We start from the raw sequence: 21,015 nt of genomic DNA, 5'->3' as shown, positions 1-21,015 counted from the left end.
GCAAATTTTAAATAAAGATTACTTGTTATTTTCTACTGTATATAAATGATAAAAAGGGAAAATGGTTCTGTGCAAATGTTTGGGAACCATTTTGGATTATTCTTTGTTACTTTTGAAAAAGATGATTACTAAGGCCCAGACAAGATTTACTTGTTTGGGCTTCAATGTGTCAGGTGAATATAATTCCAGGGCTGAACTTTTTATTCTGAAGTAACTCCATGACTTCTAAAGTATCTAACTACAGTGGCTGTTCTGTCTTGTGTTAACAACCATGGCTTCCTCTATGATGTCAGAATGAAGATTGTTAATTTCCCCCAAGAAGGAGACGACAAAAAACAGCCTATTTCTACTATGAGAAACATTAAAATGGAAGATAAACGGAGCATTTGTAGTCGAGGCTAGTGTGGTAGACCAAGAAAAGTATCAGATAGAATGGCCTGAGACCTGGTGAGAAGAATCCACACATCACTGCAAAAGAGCTGCAAAAAGACTAGCAGGCACAGGTCTAGCTGTTCACAGGACAATACAACATACTATAAAGACCTACATGGCACAGTTGACAGAAAGAAGCCTTTCCTATGATCTCAACACAAAATTAAGTGTCTGAAGTATGCAAAAGAAAACATTGTGAAGCCTGAAGCCTTTTGGAACAATATGTTTTGGACTGACAAAACCAAAATGTAACTTTTTGGCCATCACCAAAGAAGGTAACTTTTGGAGAAAAAAGGGTAAAGCCTTTGTAGACAAGAACACCTTGCCAACTATTAAACATGGAGGTGGATTAATTATGCATTGGGGGTTTGTGTGCGTAGGCCAGAAATTGAAGTTGAAGAGAGATTAGGTATTTCAGGAAGACAATGATCCAAAGCATACCTCAAAATCAACCATGAAGTACCTCTAGGAAAGATGGATGAAGGTTTTGGAATGGCCACCACAGTTCCCAGACTTCTGTGGAGAGATCAACATGCTGTACATGCAAGGAGGCCAAGGGATATTTCTCTTATTTTTTCATTTGTTTTCCTGTTTTGTTCCAATTCAGTATCCAATTGTACCCCATCTATTCCAATTGCCCATGTGTTAGCTAGGGATACACTGCCTACACCCTGTCCCTCTGGGGCCTGGATGGATCAGTTGATCCTGAAAACGACCTGCCCATGACCATGATTTTGAGGCGCCCGGGGTGCTGTCGTATGTGGCAATCTCACTAACCCTTGCTGAGTCCTCCCCCGCCCTTAGAGTGGCTAGGTAATTATGCCGCTCCATGGGAGCCGACCAAACTCAGCTTTGGGAATCAAATCCCGGTCCTCAGTGTGCAACTGCAATGGACTGATGCCTGCATCAGGGTCCATTACTTTAGCCGTGCGGCAAAAGATTTTGCATACGACTGTATGTTAACTGACAACTGAGCGATGAGTTTGTTTTCATGGTGCTGAACTGCGCAAGGACTACATACTGTAAATGCTGATATCAACATAAGAGACAAAGAATGAAATGCAGAAGAAGGAAGATGAACAAGGAAGTAGTCTCGGTCTAACACTTATTTTAGAAACCTATTTTTCCTTTTGAAGTGCTTTTCATGAGGCTCTTTATCATAATTTGTCTTGGGAGAATAATTCTATATACACGCATAGAAAATGGTTCCAAAAGAAACCCTGTGATTCCATAAATAACTAAAAACGGCAAATCTATGGAGACAGGCCAAATAACCTTTTTTCTGAGAGTATACCATATCTTTGTCTTTTGGCTCATTGCAAGCCACAAGCATTTTATTAGTAACTGCAGTGGGCCTCTAAGTGTTCATACAGAAGATTCCCCAGTGGAATTCTAAGCCTCAGAACCAAAAGGCCCAAACCTACGCACATTCACATTCTACTGCTAGCAGGTTTCATAAAAGGTGAAGTGTGCGCATTACCCTAGCATTCAGCCCCACACCGCCCCACCCTCCGCACGCGAGCCACATCCATAACCAAACTCCACAGGGCCGTGAAATCATGGGTTTCCTCGTGGTGCCTTATTACATTCTGACCCTCTGGGCAGCATGCGCGCTCTGACCTTTTCCCGTAAATCCTTGCGTACATTTAGACCTTCGAAACAGCCCAGAAAAAAAGAAAGCGCAGGGCAGCAAACGGAGCAAAAGCCAACCCTTGCTTGTCTCGTCAACGAGAACCGTGTTTTGATATGACAGGCATGCTGCAATGATTTTTACAGAACACAAACACAGTGCTCTCCTGTGGCCCTAGAATAAAAGATGTTGTCCCTCAGAAGTACACGGAAAGATGGGCAAGACCAAGAGTGTGGGGGGGGGGGTGTATCGGTAGACTGGGGACATGCTTATTGTTATGTTTGTTGTAATCATGTTCTTAAAGATGATTCATGTCTTGCATAATTGTAGGATCAGGTGAAAAAGCCTGCAATAAATGTATAAATATTATTGTCTGTAAGCATAAATGACTGCAGACTGAGCCAGTATTTCAGTATTGTCACTCAAACTAAAGAGCTAGTGAACTACTGGACATTTTCTACAATATAAAATGGCAACAATGATTAAACGAAAGAGATAAATCACAGTTTAGACTGGTTATTCATGATAATGAATGCTGACAGCTGAGTGGATACAAAAAGTGGATGCAAAATTTTCTTCAGTTAACATTGAGAATATGAATAGAAAAGAAACAGAAAACTTAATAATAATTTAAAAAGATCCTTGAGATCTATAGTGAGGTGCAGGCAGTGAGACTGTCATTCAAATAAATTAAAAATGTAAAAAATGCAAAAACAAGATGAGACCTGCAGTAGCAGTATCTATCACATGCAATAGAATAGTTAGTCTCTGAATCCTTTTAATCAAGTACCAAATTGCTTTTTTCCCCCTTTATCCTACCTTCAATGAGGACTCTCAGAGAAAAACGTATAAACAGGGCTACCTATAATACCCTTTTGAGCACTGAAATAATCATGCAGGCTTGAAAGAGGAAAAGTCAGACGTGCAATGTAGCAACACAGGGACAGTATTACCAGCTCCCTGCAAGCTAACGCCACACAGTAACTTCAGAAAGCTTTGAAGAGGTGCCGGCTAATCAACAAGCTGAAGGAGAGTAGGAGGGCAAGGTCACAGAGAGTGCCAGCTTAGATAATTCAACAAAAATTCACCAAGTTCAGTCCAGGTTGCGGTGCAGCGTGGGTACTCTGAATGCCATCATAGAGTGGTTAGTCGGGAGGAGAGAATTGCCGGGGGAGAAGTAAGGCTTTTGTAAAAAAAAAAAAAAAAAAAAACATTTCAAGGGGAGAACACGCCAGAAAAGCCAAGGGAAAGGTTAGGGAAGACAAAGTGGGATACGAGCGGAAAGAGTCGGGGTGACAACGGCGCAAAGCACTCGTTGGACAGCGCCATTATCATAAAGACGGCAGAGGAGGCGGCTGCAATGACATTGCCGTGGTTGAGATTCACATCACATCAGTGGGCAGCCTTCCGGTCTTTTCTCAGACCACCTTTCACACCACGGATTGCTAACTGAATCATGTGTCGCATCGTCAAAAATCCATTATGTGTTTCAAAACAATAACAGCCATTTTGCCTCAGGCCCATCTCTCCTAGTGATCTAGATATGATCATTGCCCTGATACTGACATGGATAACCCATTTGGAAAGCTTCCCCAGCTACTTTGTGCTAATCCTCTCCCCTCAGGTCCGAAAATGGGAGTCTGCAGAGTAGTCGATTGCATCCTGGACTTATGACCAAAATGGCATTTGGCCATTTACACCGAACTATGTATATTAAATAAATAAATAAATAAATAAATAAATAAATACTAATGTGTTATTGGATGACAAATGAAGTGCAAACAAAATCGGCTGAGTAGGTTTGCCTGGATATGGGCTACTGTTATGCTAATAAATGTACTTTCTTTCCGAACAGATAACTTATCAAGAGCCTAGGTCAGTAACTGGTGGTCTGTGGGAAAAATGTGCTGTTGCAGCAATAATTTTGGTGCACTAATTCAACCCCAAAAATTAATAAAAATTGCTAAATACATTTTAAAAAGTCTGCTCAACTGTCTCAAGTTTGAATGTCCCTGATGATACCCTGATGATAGAACCAGAATCTGAGTACAAATCAGTACGATAAACAATAGGAGTTGAAATAATATGGTTTCAAATAGAACAGTAATTTTTAAAGTGACACGTGACCATCACTGTATCTGGCAACCTTAAAAGACAAGACACATTGTGGAATTGTTTCAACTGCACAGAACAAAGTTATTTTTCATAAGAGCAATATATCATCCTGGTATGCACAGGGGAGCCAATAATCAAGCATCACATAACAAGATTGGAATGTCAGCACTGTGATCACATCGGATATGCCTGTAAAATAAAAATGTTCCATATCACAACACATTCATTTAAATTTACAATGCAATAATTTAACTGTTAATTCCAGGAACATAGTATTGTACAATCAGTGAGCACTTTATTAGGTATTATTACTTAATTTTAGACTTAAGTCTTCTGCTGCTGTAACCTATCCACTTAGAGGTTTGACGTGTTGTGTGTTCAGAGATGCTCTTCTGCATATCACTGTTGTAATGCATGGTTATTTGCATTACTGTCACCTTCTCCTCTGACCTCTGTCATTAACAAAACGTTTCTGCCCACTCAACTGCTGCTCACTGGATGTTTTTTGTTTTTCCCACCATTCTCTGCAAACTCTAGCGACTGCAGTGCGTGAAAATCCCAGGAGATCAGAAGTTTCTGAGATACTCAAACCACCATGTCTGGCATCAACAAGCATTCCATGGTCAAAGTCACTTAGATCACATTTCTACCCCATTCTGACATTTGGTCTGAAAAACAGCTGAACCTCTTGACCACATCTGCAAGCTTTTATGCATTTAGTTGCTGCCACATTGTTGGCTGATTAAATATTTGCATTAACAAGCTGGTGTTAGGTCTAACTAATAATGAGATCACTAAGTGAAGAAATGCATTAAACAAAATCAGAAGATCCTCTTAATACTGTTTTTATAGATATGTCAGGTTACAATAAATTGGATTCTAGGAGAGCATATGGGTGCTCATTATTCACTCTACACAAAGCCCTGTCCAATTAACCATGCCTAACATATTTTCCAGGGGAACATCAAGAATTTTACAGTGTAGACAAATGCTAGAACTTGATAGTTGTTTTTCAATCTGATGGCAGTTAGGAGGATATATTAAAGGCCCACCAGCATATGTGTTTTTGAGTTTTTGATATCATCCTGGAGCTTTAGATATGTGTTCCAAACTGATCCAAGTAAAACAACTGCATAGAAGTTTTGGTAGAAGTATGCATACTTTACGATTTAACTTCAATTTTTTCATGACAATTTTTCCAAGAAACAAAAATAATTAACACATTCGCTCCACCGACAAATTCTAGTCCCCCTCCATATTCTGGACTAGATGAGTTACAAATATTACATTACTATACTATGATTATGAATGGTGCATGAAGTCTATAGAAGTCTATATGTAACCCAATGTCAGCATCCAGACTACTTACATGTCAAAACATTGTTCCGAAGCCAAATGTTATCGCGTGATTTCAAACTGTGATTAAGCATGTGTTGGAATACAGAGCCAAAACAACAAAATGTGTCTCAGTTCAAATACTTGCATAGTCCAACATATAATGTAGTGTAGTGTTTAAGGTACATGATTGGGACCCGCAAGGTCGGTGGATTGATCAGCAAGGCCCTTAGCCCTCCATTGCTCCAGTGGAGGATTGTCTCCTGCTTAGTCTAAAATCAACTCTAAGTCACATTGGATAAAAAGACTGCCAAATTACATGTAATGTAATGTATATCTAAACATAAAGCACAGCCTCCAACACAAGTGTTAATTAAAGCCAGGTATGTACATATATGTTAAAACTGAATAAACTAGCAGATGCACATGTCTACAGTATGTGGGGGGAAAATGCCACTTCTTTCAGACGTGAGGCAAAGAGTTGTTTTTGCCTCTGAACTGCGGAAAGAGAGCACCGCGGCATCTACACAGCGAAACCTGCAGATGTTCAAATTACCTCTCCACCTGAGAAGACAGCTGGGGAGGCTGCCTGGAGTGCAAAATGCAGTCATTAAAGGCAGGAGGAGGAAGGAGGGAGACGGAGGTGCTCTTCTCTCTCACCTGCCGAATCCCGAGGCGGTACGCCATGATTCGGTCCACGGCGTTGGGGTTCATCTGTGTCCACTGCAGCTTGAAAGCGTAGACGCGGGGCCGGTTCTGCCACAGTGGGCTGTACGTGTCGTAGAAGAACTCTGGAGGATAGGCCTTTCCTATAAAAAAAAAACCAACAACATCAGCATATTGTTACGCGTGGCTCTCGTCAACCCTGACCACGGATTGGAAGTAGCAGTTTACCAGACTCCTTTATCCAAGCAATTTGCATTGTCTGCGTTTGACATATCTCCCATTTATACGGCTTAATTTCAAAGCGGTAATACAGCTGGACAGTGCTGTCATTGCCAACATAGCATCAGAAGTAAAAACCGCTTTGCTGCATCCGAATTACATGACGTTATCTCGCATTCATTTAGCTAAGGCTCTTACCCAGACATGCTTAAAATGTAAGAGAATGTAAGTGCGTCCATCTGACTTGCATGAGCAACAGGTCCTGGCTAAAAACATTCCCTGACCAAGAAGTATACAATACAAGTATACAATCATAACATAACATAACATAACATAATATAAGGTAATGGCGAGAACAGGCCATTCAGCCCAGCAATGCTTGTCTTTTCCTACCTCTAAGTGTACCTACTGCCTAATTTGCCTAAAAGCTAAATAGAATCTAACACCGCATCAAGCCTGGTCTTGAAAACCCCAAGTGTTTCTGCCACTACATGCACTGGCAAGCTATTCCACACATTGACCATTCGCTGTGTGATACTTCCTAATATCAGTAGGGAATTTCCATTTGTGTCCACTCGTTCTGCTAACCTAACCCAACCACAATCATGTAGATATGGGTCAGGAGCTTCAGTTAATATTCACATCAACCATCAAAATGGGGTAAAAATGTGACCTAAGTGACTTTGAGTGAGTGTATATGCAGCATCACTAAAGTACTTAATCAAGTTAACTACTCATGGATTTAAAATTACAAGCATGATGACTTGAACAATATGCGATGATATTCATAAAATTTGAAACAAGTCATTTGAGTAGGTCACCATTTATAGTACTGTCTTCAAATGCAGGATCAGTTCCTTTCATGAAAATTCCCAATGTAAATAAAACAGACATCCGGCTGTAATCCTGATCTCTGCCAGTGAAGGCATTCTTTTTTCAAAGTAGAAAAAAGAGGACTATTATTTTTTTTATTGTTAAACTGCCATTTTCTGCGCTGAACACTTGTTGGTTGATTAACAAAACCTTTTTTTCAACTTGCTGACCTGCTGCTTCAAATATATGATTTTTTTTTTTAACATTTTACATTCAAGCTTAACTCTTGGCTTTCTATTCATTTTGGGAGGTTGTGATGGTAGTGCATGTGTACTTTTGTAATTCTCCGCAATACCCAGCCTGTACCACGTATATTAAAATGGACATCCTTCCGACGCAGTCGAGAAGCTATTCATGTGGAAGCGTGGGGGTTGACAGGGCTGTCAGATACTTTGAAGTCAAATGCATAGGCACGTTGGAAAGGGAGATGGGAGGAGCTCTTTAGCGTCTCCTCTCCTCACGTGTCGAACTGATTCCAGGGAACATTGGAGTTGTGATTAATCAAGAAAAAAGCCTGTATCGTAAAGGCACCCAACGCTAAGGGTTCAAAGAACATGGCAGCTCAAAACCCAGCAGCAAAGGAGGATTGAAAGCTGATGAGCCATGCGGGAGGATGCAGCAGGAAGACCTGTCTGTGCCCTATTAAAATAAAAACAAACTTGCCACAGACAAGCTGCAAATGTCACCCGCAGATCATAATATCTTGTCAAAACATGCTTTTGCAAAAATGCATCGCTTGTGACGCAAACTGCGATGACTACAGAGGAAGGCTCTAGAGAGAATCTTCTGTGATCGCACTAACTGATGATTGAATGATATAGTTTCATATAGTAATAAGAAATACTATGCTTCTGTGACCTTCTTGGCAGAGATCCTAGGGCCACAGTCTATCCATCTTCTGATAGCTACTTCCAGCAGGATAACGCGCTATGTTTAAAAGTATACGTCATCTTAAACTGGTTCCACTAACATGACAATGATTTCAGTGTACTCCAATGGCTACCACAGTCACCATCCGAGCATATTTGGGATGTGGCCAAATTGGAGATTCGCAGCGTGAATTCAAGCACTAGAAAGTACCAGAAAGGTATACCCAATTAAGTGGACACTGAGTGTGGATACTGAGGTTAAATGGCCTGGGAGCATGCACATCGGCCAGGCCTACATTTGGTGCGGCTGCAAATTGTGTGACCATTTGTCACAGGTGATATGACTGATTTCTAGGCTTTCTAGGTGGCAGGTTTATTTGTATCTTTCAAAACACCTAACATCACTATAAACTGCAGCCTATATTAGGTATATCGCCTACCGGGGAGATGTAATAGTTCAAATGAAATAAAATGACATTTTATATTACAGTGTAGGCCTATGATTCTACTTTAATCTGACTGCAAGATGAGGAGTGCAAAAATTCTGTGCAAAACTAAAATAAGGCAGGCAGATGGGAACGACAGTCAATTTACTTATTGTCTACATAAATGTGCTTGTGACATATGTTTGTAGATTCATAGCAATTGCTGCATACAATTTTGTACATGAAACACTCCAAAAAGAGTAGTAGAAACCTATTGCACCTTGTAGATCTCAGCTTCCGTGAAATGAGCCCTGATCATTAATACGTAAACGCTGTAGGAAAATATGCCTACAATCAGGAATGTGAGCCTTAAGTGCCACCAGTCATTCTGCAAAATCATCAGTTGGGGCGGCTGGAGAATATAATTTTCTATTTTTGTTGGGGGGTAGGGTGGGGCTATAGAGAAGTTATGTTAAATCCAGATAAATCTAGGTGTCAGAGGAATCCAGATGAAATTGGGAATGGGTATTTGCTGATCTCTGCAGGTTATAGCTGTTAAATTGTCACAAGGAGCGGTGTTTATTTTATCCAAGGTTTATTAAGACAGAATGAGTCCACAGACACTTTCAGCAATCCTGCAGAATTTGCCCGCAGGAGCCCAAAAGGAGTAGGGTTGATGTGGTTGGGATGTTTGCCTTAGTGAAGGCAAATTTACTCTACAAGCACACTTTGCTCCTCTTGAAACAGGGGGGAAATCATAATTGCTCACCTTGGAATTTCCTTTTTTCATGGCCACAATTAAAACCTGTTCTATCGCAGAAGGCTGAGAACTGGAATTCATTTTGAGAGGGTGTACGGAACTTGTGCAGCTACTAGTTGAGGTAGGTTTTAGTGTCTAGTGTTTCTTGTTGCTTCTGCCTTCTGGCCCTGGTGATTTCTGAAACCCACTGAAATACACAATTGCCTTGCCATGTTTGAAAGAGTGTTGTGTGATGTTATGATTTTTCCAAGTGGCTCATGGGAACCATCAAAATATTTTGAGCCATAATGAACTAAATTCATTTCAGAACATCACTGTAATAACTTGGCAGTATTTGTTGTTTGAATTAGGTGTGATTAATGAATATTCCCTCATTATGGCTGCAAAATATAATATCATTTGGCCACATTGCACAATTGTGTTCAAAGGGAGTTTAATATTTACAAGAGTAAAATAAAAGCACAATGTTAAAATTGCACTGCTTTTAGAACTATGATTTACTTAGTAATTTAACGAGAAAATCTGTAGTGTAAATGTAGTGTTTTTTCAGAACTCTGGCTTCAAAGAACTCTGGCTTCTCATTTGGCGAATTTGCTGCTCATTCTTGCTTTGCTTCTTCAGAACATCATTGAAGTTTTACACACACTTACACACACACACGCACATGCACACACAAATACCCTCACATGCGTGCACACATACACACACAAAGGAAAAAAATAACAGTGTAGCTCCTCTGGCAAATGCAATAGGTAAGCCCCAAAAAAGGCAAAAACACATAATAATGATAAATTATGAATTCCAACAATGAAATGTATTGAATTCATTCAGTTTTCTTATGAAGCAAAATGTGTTAGTGTTTCCACAGCACCTCTCCTTCTGCTGCAAGGGCTGGTAGCACTTTATATTAGGAAGGCCCTGAAGATTAATTTTGATGGCAAAAAATACAAAGCATTTACGTAAAGTGTGTCATGAATATTTGATAACTGCTTTCATGCATTATTAACTTGAGACAGAAATCGATAGGAAATCTCTTTATAGTAGAATATGTTAAGTATGAAAGTATGTTATTCAAAAGTTTCTCATCGGATACCGCCTTGCACTTGAATGGCATACACGCTCACTAGACCCAATATTTATGTATGCTTTTAAAGCGATTGCGATTAAACAAAAGTAAATTTAGAATGTGTGAGTAACAGATTAAAGAAAATACAGAGACTGAGACAACAAGTTTTAAGTCCCTACCGGAATTCAGTATTCATATTCATATTCATATTCATATTCATTCAACTATGAAACAGTAATGCTCTGCCATTCTGCTAAATGTGATTCTGCAGTTTTTTTATTATGGCACTCACAATATGTACAATATTTATTTAATATATTTATTTGCATTTTGGATATGGTACATATTATTTGTCAGTCTGCTCATACATATATTAAAAGCAATCATCTCACATTTGTTTTGTTTTTGTTTATGTATTTTTTTTTTTTTACAGAAAATCTGGTCACCAGCCAAAAAAAAGCCTCTCTTTGGGGCAATACCTACAGTAGAAATGTGCCCTGAAGCACAATAATGTCACAGTGCAGTCTAATAGCAAAGCTTGCTTGTATTTGTCAGCTTACCACCCATATAACGGTTGCTGAGCTGCATTTGTAGCATGCTAGGGAATTACATTTTAAAGTTCATTAATTTTGATGAGACGGCACACACTGGCCTTGCACACAGAGTCACAGAGTAATGTGAGGTTTATGAGTGTTGCTACAGCTCACACGCACAGTCTATATTTTCCCTCTGTATTGTAGGCAAAGAGCTAGAATTATATCATATTGAGTAACATAAATTATATAATGATAATGATAATGATATAATCAATGTGATGTTTAGTGCCATAGTAGATGCAAGATGCAGACTTTAACCCTTGTGTAGTCTTAACATTCTGCATACTCCCCTTGTAAAATGACCCGCCTTCACTAAACCCCTAAAATAAAGCAGCTTAATTGAATTTTAAACCCCAAATCTATTTTGCATAGAAAATTTTTTTTTACCCTTAAGACAACGCAAGGGTTAAGTAGTAAATAAATGTGAAGATTTACTTAAGTTGTATATGTACCAATAAAAGAATAAATCCTAAATGTATGGGTTTGTTGGAATTCGTATTAACAACCAATGTCCAGACTGGAACCGTGAAACTTTTCAAACTTTTTATTATTCTAATTTATGTATTAATTTTAAAGGCATCATATGGCGAAATATTTCATATCGACATGCCCTTCTACTTATGTACATAATGTATGACCTGCATGAGCACACAGCTCTATATGCCAAGAGTTTGCATCCATTACCTTTGAAGCATAACATAAAATAAGCTTGGGGAAATGTCTGTCTTTGAAGTTGCATTATGCAAAAAGGGTATTAACGGCCTTGGAAACCGGCCTGCTTTATCTATAATGCACAAATAGTCAAAGTTAGTCAAAGTGTTTGGCAACACATCTGTTCAAGTTTTTATTGTGTTTTTATACATTCCTAACATGTCTGGTGCCAAGCAGTGCTATATCGGAACCCCACTGTATTTTGTTCTGCTTCCATCAAAGCCACAGTTAATAGATTATAATAGGATATACTGTACTGTACTTAATACTGACAGAACACAACCCCTGCAATATCTAATTAAAGCCTAATGAAATCATTTTTGCAACGGCTCAGTTTAATTTAATCTGCTTTGGATCCTATTTTCTTTCATTTCCCCCCACCTCCCATTTACATGTTACAAAGTGATCTGGGTCTATTGATGTGCATAGCATTTTTCAATTATCGAACTGGTCTTGCATTGCTTCCCACCTAATAACCATGAATGGTATGCAGATAACCAAAATGGATTATTAGGATTACTCATATTTGAATATTATGACTATTGAATTTATTGAAGATAAAGATCATTTTCCTTTAGAATTACTATGGTGAACAAAGTAAGCACAAAATAATACGGTAACAGATGTTGATTCAATCTTTCAGTTCAAGGATTTAATTATTTATTTCTCCTGAGAATCAAAATGATCCGATGCATGCTTTTTAAAAATTTTTTTAAAATACTGTATGAAATAATACATTTAATTAAACAATGTTTATAGCATGAGTATTGGTTAATGGCCACCACCAGTCAGACATATCAAGCCGCCCTGATTTATAGGTGAGTTTTCACACATAAGAATCTGTATTTTATTTGGATAGATAATTTACCTGTTTAGCTTCCAATTATTTAGCTTCCAATTATTTTTCTGTGCCTATGTCCAAAAAACAAAATGCTACCTCAAGTATTCCTCTGTAGTACCCACACACACACACACACACACACACACACACACACACACACACACACACACACACACAGGTAAACCAGGTAAACCTGGCCTATCAAAATGTTGGCTCAACAACAAGATTTTGCTCTTCGGGAGCCCAGAGAAATACTAAATGGATTTATGATTTGTCCGCCCGTGTCTACCTCGACAGCACGTCTTCCAATGGAGGGAGGAAAGCACAGCCACGGGGGAACAACAAGATCCGTAAAGACAGGGCCTTACAGCTGTGAGGTGACCGCAGCCGACCACGCAGATATGTCAGAGGTCCGGGGGCCCTTCGTGCCTAATCGGTCAGTGTGCTGCCCCAGGTGTTTCTCTCTCCCCTGACCGTTACAGCAGACCACTCAACCAGCCCTCAGTCTCCTCGAACAGTTGGTAGGGCCTGCGGGTGCAGCACACAGCATATTCTCTTTGTACATCCATTACCCTTAAAGTGGCTGTCAGGCGTAATTACCAGATTTGAATCATCTGCCCGCTTTTTTCCCCTGGACTGTGTCGCATGCGCCATTGTCTGAAACAGCACCATCCGGAGGGGAATTGTCTGGAGGCCGTAGGTTTGCGTACGGTGGGGTTCAAACGGTAAAATTCTGAATGAGCGGTCGGAGCGTTGACATCCACCGGAAAATGTTAAAGAATATATGTAAAGAAAGCACCATGGAGATAAAAACGGGAGAAGGAGAGCCATAGGCCGACAATAGTGTATGAGGTCATCAGTGAAAAGGCCCAGCTACGAGTAATTACGATGAGACTTGGCCTCTCATTACACAAGCAGCATTGACACTGCAGCTCTCCCCCCCCCCCCCCCCCCCCAAGCACTGTGCCCCAAAGTTATCCGATTAATGAATATTTCATGTCAGGTTCCTCGGAGCTGTGCAACAGCCATCCTGACAGGCATTTATTGCAACACCACAGATGTCCTCCCAACCTGCCGCTTGGGCACACGATAGCAACTTGCCCTGTTTAATCACCGAGAACCGGGGAGGCCTGTCCGTAGACCACTCTCCCCTTTCATGTCAGGATATTGGAGAGAACCCCACCATGGAGGATTACAAGTGCCTCAGCATCAGGCCCTCATTCCTGGAGTCATGGGGTAGCGAAACCACCTTTGTATGAGAAAGACACTCATACAAATCAACAAAGAGGCAGAAATCACACATTTTCTCCCCTGGGTGCCTTTTTGAATATAACTTGCTTATCAACCTGTTAATTAAACACCACCTTATTTTTGAATTGAATTGGTGATAATGGAGAAAGTGAGGGTAGCCTAACCCGAGTATACTTGATTTTGATTCAAGCATGCTTTTGAATAGCGCTGCGTATCCCAAAGGCAATAAGTCTTCAACACTTTTGGTAGCCACCATGGCCAGATGGCTCAAATCCGGATAGATGGGAGAGCTGAACGTGATATAATCCTATCTGTGACTTGCTCTGCAAAGTAGGATTATCAATACAATGTACATGGCTAGAGGGGTGTCAGTCAATAATATATATTGCAGCAACTAAATGCATAAAAGCATGCAAATGTGGTCAAGAGGTTCAGCTGTTTTTCAGACCAAATGTCAGAATTGAGTATAAGCAAACTACTTTCCAATTTTGTGGCAGCAGTGCAATGCATGCACTCATGCAGATACGGGTCAGGAGCTTCAGTTAATGTTCACATCATCCATCAGAATGGGGGTAAAATGTGATCTAAGTGACTTTGACCATAGAATTGTTGGTGCCAGACAGGGTGGTTTGAGTATCTCAGAAACTGCTGATTTCCTGGGATTTTCCACACGTAACAGTGTCTAGAGTTTGCAGAGAATAGTGCGGAAAAAAAAAATCCAGTGAGCAGCAGTTCTGTGGGCAGAAATGTGTTATAAATGAGAGGTCAAAAGAGAAGGGCCAGACTGTTGGAAGCTGAGAGGAAGGTGACAGTAATGCAAATAACCACTCATTACAACAGTGGTATGCAGAAGAGCATCTCTGATGCTCAAAAGACTTAATAAGTAAAAAAAAAACCAAATACCAAATACCAAATGTACCAAATAATGTGCTAACTGAGTGTATGTATCATCTGTAAATATACAGTATCTCAGTGAGAAACCATTTGTCGATATACAATATCTCAGTGAGTAACCTATGTATAATCAATAGGTATATCTCAGTGAGTAATGTATGTATAACCAGTAGGTATATCTCAGTGAGTAATGTATGTATCATCAATAGGTATATCTCAGTGAGTAACCTACAGTATGTTTCATCAGTAGACATACAGTATCTCAGTGAGTAAACTATGTGGCATCACTAGGTCTCAGTGAATAACCCACAGTGTGTATTATCAGTAGGCACATCTTCTACTGTGGATTTGGTGCCTGATCACTGCCATCTGGGAGTCTGATGCATGAATATTAAAGGGCAGTGAAAAAATGGCCCTTTCTGGGGAAAAACGCCAGCACCAGGAGAGAGGCTGGGCTACTTATGAAGTGGCACAAAATCAAAGCAACAAATTGCCTGCCGATCCTCACTAATCGCTCAGGGTGACATGACAGACAAGCCCGCTCCTCGCAACTCTGGAAATGCGCCGATGGTGCAAATGCGACTTGTCAGGAAAAATGAAGCTATGCAGATGGTAAGGCCAGCTATTCTGATTTTTGTTTTTCAAATGCTGTCAGAATGTGTCCTGCTGTAACAGTGTCAGACAATTTATAGTTACAATTTACACTTTAGTCATTTGGCAGACACTTTTAGCAAAACTGACTTACAGCACTGCGTGTAGCATGGTAAGCAAGCACCACAAGAGCTAGAGATAGGCAAAGTTGCAAACAAAAGAGCATGGTGCTTTGGAATTTGTCTGTAATCCTCACAGTGAAAGTGACAGTGGAATTGCTGATTTTGTCCTTTGCAAACAATATATTTTCCCCCTCTGTCCAGGCATAAAAACGTAGTGTGTCAATGAAAATGTTTGGCGATGTGAAGATTTGTTTGTATGTACAGAAAGAATTTCTAGGATATAAATGGAAATGAAGGTTGTTTTCCAACTGAAATATTTCTATGGTAACTTGTGCCACTAAATAATAGCATTCCATGTTTTTAATGAGGCTACACTTATTTTATGTTCATAAACTTTATGTAAAATGAATCATTAATAAAAGCCATTGGTAATTGTGATCTCATTAGAAATGTTTGCTCAACATCTCCTTTTCAGGCCGTTTTTATTTGGCCTTTCATTTCATTGACCACAGCAGGGTGGAGTTTATATGTCCTATTGTTAAATGTCCTATCGTAATTACCTTGAATGTGCAAAATAGAAAAAATGAAAAAGGTGCACAGTCTATATGCATGAATAATTAATAAATACTTCAGGCTTTTATCAAGATGAAAATGCACAAACTGAACCATTCATATGTACCATATCTTCCTCGTCTAGTTTGCAGGCTATGGCTTGTTTTGCGTCTGGCCAGTCGTCACTGGTGTACTCTGGACCCAATCCGAGTCTGTGAGGTTCATCCACGCACCGTAGTGCGATGCCTTAACCACATGAGCCTTCCTGCAGCCCTTCCAGGCTATCTTGAGCATGACATCATGTTCTTGATTAAGATTTTCTGAGATAAATAACCATAAGGCAACCCTACATCTTCCAGACAATTATCTGACATGGCCAAACCATAAACTGGCTATGTTATTGAGGTATTAGGATTTAAGGTGAAGAAATTGGCCAATCTAATTAGCCATAATGAATCCAAACCATCAAACCGACAATTTATTCTTCTTAAACCAACCTCTTTTACAATTGTGCTGCAGGTGCACTATGATCTCACAAAATTACCAAATGGAGTTGGATGTGCCTTCGATTGCCACAAGCATGAGTTACTGCTAGATTTGCACCTTCACTGCAAAACAGGGCCCATAGTCTATTAATGAGCGGAAAAGGAAGCATACTTCCCTTTTAACAGGTAAATGGTGCGCTGTGTTTATACTTTACATTTTCCAGCCTATAGGTACTAACAAGGATTTTACACAATACATGCATAAATAATAATTTTCCAGCTACATTGAATTTATAAGGAGAAATGCACTGCAAGTAAGGCAATAACTGATAATAGATGAAGCAAAGATGTTGCAATGCAAGCTGAACTAAAGATGATTATCTACTTGGTGAAACAGCGGTAAAATATTCATGGCAAGGAATACAGCATTTCTTCGTTCCACATTCTGCGAGAGAACAGGAAGTAGGTTACCTGTAACAAGGAAGCTGCAGCGGCCCGCTCCGGCCTCGTTGGTGATGTTACAGGTGTATTCGCCGTAGCCCTCCCGGCTCAGGCTCCTCACGCTGTACTCCGTCTCGTCCTGCGAGTCAAACTGCCCCGTGTTCAGCAGTCTGGAGCCCAGACGCCACTCGTACGTGAGAACCCGCGACGGGTGGGCTCGCAGCACCCGACAGCTCATGGCGAAGGTGCGAGTCAGGCCCTGTCGAATTTCCGTAAACACTGGCTCCACGGTGGGAGGATCTGCAGGGGAAGGAGGAAGGGAGAATGATTACTGGGAACTTTCATGAGATCTGAATAGGCCCAGTTCCCATGGCTTATCCTTTTGCCCTCTGGTGAGAAGACATTATTGCTGCGGGACTCACTGAACAAGCGAGTTAGTCGGTCGATCAGAAATTGTTTCTAGGGCTGCTTCTTCAGGAGCAACCAAAAAAAAAACACAAGCTCACGCACCATATTGTGTAGTTCTAAACCAATCCAAGCATACCACAGGCCTTCTATCCATAACAAAACAAAAAAAAATTAAATGGCTATTTAGGAATTTTGGACGCCTCATTTTTCTACATTTAGACGATCACTGACAGTAATTACTCCAAATACACTCAGTCATAAGCTGACACTGGCTCCAGCTTAATCAATTAGCTGAAAAGACAGCTCCATCTTAAGTGGAAAAATATATGGGAGTAATGAGATCCTAATGCCCTTTAATATTCCTTTCCTTCAGCTGCCCATGAAAGTTAGCTTAAATCTTAGCTTGGCCTAAAAAATAAAAATAAAATAAAAAAGTAGTTGCGCTTGCATACTCTGTTGAGAAAGAATCTATTGCCCCTTTTTGCACTGCCACCTTCCAGCTGAATCAGACCAGTTTCTGGACCTGTGCTGGAGCTTTGGCACTTTTTCACCCTATCCAGAAATGGATCCTTTCTAGTGCTGGCATGTTTAGAATTCAGCTGGGAGCTAGGAGTTACATCAACAACAGTCACTTCAGAATCTTGCCACAAGGGCATACCTTTAAGCTCTGGAACACATGAATGCAGGCAGCCCACTCAACAAATAAATGCTAAGGATACCACAACAAAGAAAATACATGTAAAAATAGACCCCTTCATTTTTTACCATGCCAATATTTATCCCCTATTAATCCTGAATTTAAATTTAACAGTTACAAGAGGCCAACAGAGTGTACTGTACTTCAAAAGCAATTAGAACTGTGTCGGCCAGGTTGGAGATACTCAGCTCAAACGAGCCATTGTAAAAGATGCACTCAGTGAGCACTTTATTAGACATTCATTAGACTTATTTTTTCAGATGTATTGGTCTTCTGCTGCTGTAGCTTATCCACTCAGAGGTTTGATACGTTGTGTGTTCAGAGATGCTCTTCTGCATACCACTGTTGTAATGTGTGGTTATTTGTGTTACTGTTACCTTCCTGTCAGCTTCGACCAGTCTGGCCCTTCTCCTCTGACTTCTCTCATTAACAATGCACTTTTTCCCACAGAACTGCTGCCCACAGGATGTTTTTTGCAAACTCTAGAGACTGCTGTGTGTGAAAATCCCAGGAGATCAGCAGTTTCTGAGATACTCAAACCACCCTGTCTAGCACCAACAGTCATTCCAAGGTCAAAGTCACTTAGATCACATTTGACTGCATCTGCATGCTCTTAGGCATATGATTTGTTGATTAAATACTTGCATTAACAAGCTGGTGTACATGTCTACCTAATAAAGTGCTCACTGAGTGTATGTACTCATTTTAACCAATCCAGAGCCATATTTCCTGAACACTGGGCCATGCTGGTGCTTAACTGATCAGCTCTTCTCATCCAGAGCTCCGTGCTTCTGACTTTTGCTCCAAAATTACAGGAACATAGGAGCTTGGTCCAGGGCACTTGTGAGTGGCAGAACACCAGATTGGATTAAGTGAAACCCCACTGTACAGAAGAAAAATGCCCTCTAAGAAGGAAGCTGTGGATCATCTTATGCAACCAAGTATCTGGCATTGTTACAAGGCTTCAGTACCCTCGAAACTCAACCTTTCCGTTGAGACAGCAATGCTAAAGGGCACCAGATATTTAGAATCCATTTGTCATCACATTATATGAGCACAAAGTGATTTATCTTAATCAAGTTTTCAAGAGATTACATTTCAGAAGTAATCCTGAGCATAAACATTTTTTCAAATGCTTTTTTTATCCATCCACCAGAATCCCAAAGAGTGGAAGCTACAGCCAGAGAATTGACCACAGCCTCTAGACAAGACAAAGTGGCTAAAGAAACCCTTGCAATTGACCTTGGGAACTATGATCAAATTGCCCGAAGATGGCCGTTCTTCATACACTGGCTAACAGCGTAAATCACTGCACCCTATTTTTATGAGATAAACAGGTCTCCACCATCCATTTCAACTCAATCAGACCTGATTGTTTCTTACTCATATAACATGTAGAGCACTTTGTGTCGCTGAGCACTTTACTAGGTATTTATTAGACTTATTTTTTAGACTTAAGTCTTCTGCTGCTGTAGCTTATCCACTTAGAGGTTTGATGTGTTGTGTGTTCAGAGATGCTCTTCTGCATATCACTGTTGTAATGTGTGGTTATTTGCATTACTGTCACCTTCCTGTCAGCTTTGATCAGTCTTGATCCATCTGAGGTGGCTCTCCACTGCTTGAGGGGACCTTGCTGGATTCTGACTGCTGAACCTCTGGCCTTTTGATTTAACTGCAGTCAGATTCAGGGGAGATTCTACTCTGACTTCTCTCATTAACAAGGCGTTTCTGCCAGCAGACCTGCTGTTCACTGGATTTTTATTATTTTATTTATATCCTTCTCTGCAAACTCTAGAGACTGTTGTACGTGAAAATCCCAGGAGATCAGCAGTTTCTGAGATGCCCAACTCCCCTATCTGGTACAAGATATCATTCCACGGTCAAAGTCACTTAGATTAATTTTTTAATCTGATGCTTGATGAACATTAACTCCTGACCTGTATCTGCATGTTTCTATGCATTGCACTGCTGCCATACAATTGGCTGATTAGATAATTAAATAAATAAGTTGGTGTGTAGGTATTCCTAATAAAGTGCTCAGTGAGTGTATGTCTATACATGTATCTCTGGAGTTGGCAGCAGGGTTTTGTTGATAGAGGTTTTTTGTTAATCTTTTGTTAAAGGTGTTTTGTTGATTACATGGCATTGACCTCTACAGAGAATTCTTTATTACTTTTAAAAGCAGTTATTACCCAAAAGCAAAATGTACTTTGCAAGCTTGTCAGCTGCTGAAGCAAAAGATAAATTTCTATGCACCGAGGTAGCAATGAGACAGATAATAAGGCATGGCCCAATGGCCATTAAATATGATTAAAGAACCATATTCGGCATGATCAATGTCTAATACATTATTTTGTCAGGATGCAGAAGGGCCATCACTGCACTGGGGCCATCTTGTTTGTGTTGGTTTTGATTATGACCTCTGGCTAGTATCTAACTGTGCTTAGAAAAAAAAACATCTAACCCAAGGGAAATGAACTGCACCGAACAAAGCAGATAAAGTGTGTCTTGCGGCTACACTAAGCAGGGTGTTGTTGATAGTTACCATTGAAACGACTACTGAGTTATCATCAAATTACTTGGCAGCACATTTTTATCATTGTTCTGAACCTGAGGGCGATTTAGCAGGAGGATTGCAGTTTAACGGACTGGGTCTTCGTTGAAGGCATAAATATACTATTACTCCAGTTTAGAACCTTCAGCCAAGTCCTCCCTTTCATAATGTGAGAATTCAAAGGTAGGATTAAATGTTTTTGTTTGATTCACAATTTTTTATACTTGCAAGAAATATTCCTGGAAAAAGGAGAATATCAAAGGAGGAGGGAAAAGGCAACTTATATGAGTTATTAAATGTTTTTGTCTGTGAAGCCCGTTAACTTTTTATTGGATAGGCGCTATATAAATAAATATTGTCATTGTAGTTATTTCCCCTTTGAGAATATCATTCGTCCGAAGACTTGCTGCAGACAAATGCCTCAAAACATAGACATGGATAGCTAAACATCCTTTAGACTGTACAACTGTTTATTTTACATA

At 40.1% G+C, this 21,015-nt stretch overlaps 1 protein-coding gene across 1 annotated transcript in view; it reads right to left on the bottom strand.

The window, feature by feature from the left end:
* Nucleotides 1–21,015, bottom strand: part of mdga2a (MAM domain containing glycosylphosphatidylinositol anchor 2a) — a 246,608-nt gene that overhangs the window by 52,200 nt on the left and 173,393 nt on the right. The window contains exons 9-10 of the mRNA XM_061247358.1: nt 16,905–17,174; nt 6,173–6,321 (exon numbers count right to left, since the gene is read on the bottom strand). Coding sequence (XP_061103342.1) covers nt 6,173–6,321; nt 16,905–17,174 — 419 coding nt within the window. The remainder of the gene's footprint in view (nt 1–6,172; nt 6,322–16,904; nt 17,175–21,015) is intronic.

This window comes from Conger conger, chromosome 1, assembly GCF_963514075.1.
Source record: "Conger conger chromosome 1, fConCon1.1, whole genome shotgun sequence".
Lineage (NCBI taxonomy): Eukaryota > Metazoa > Chordata > Actinopteri > Anguilliformes > Congridae > Conger > Conger conger.
This window is presented reverse-complemented; position numbering and strand designations above follow the sequence as displayed.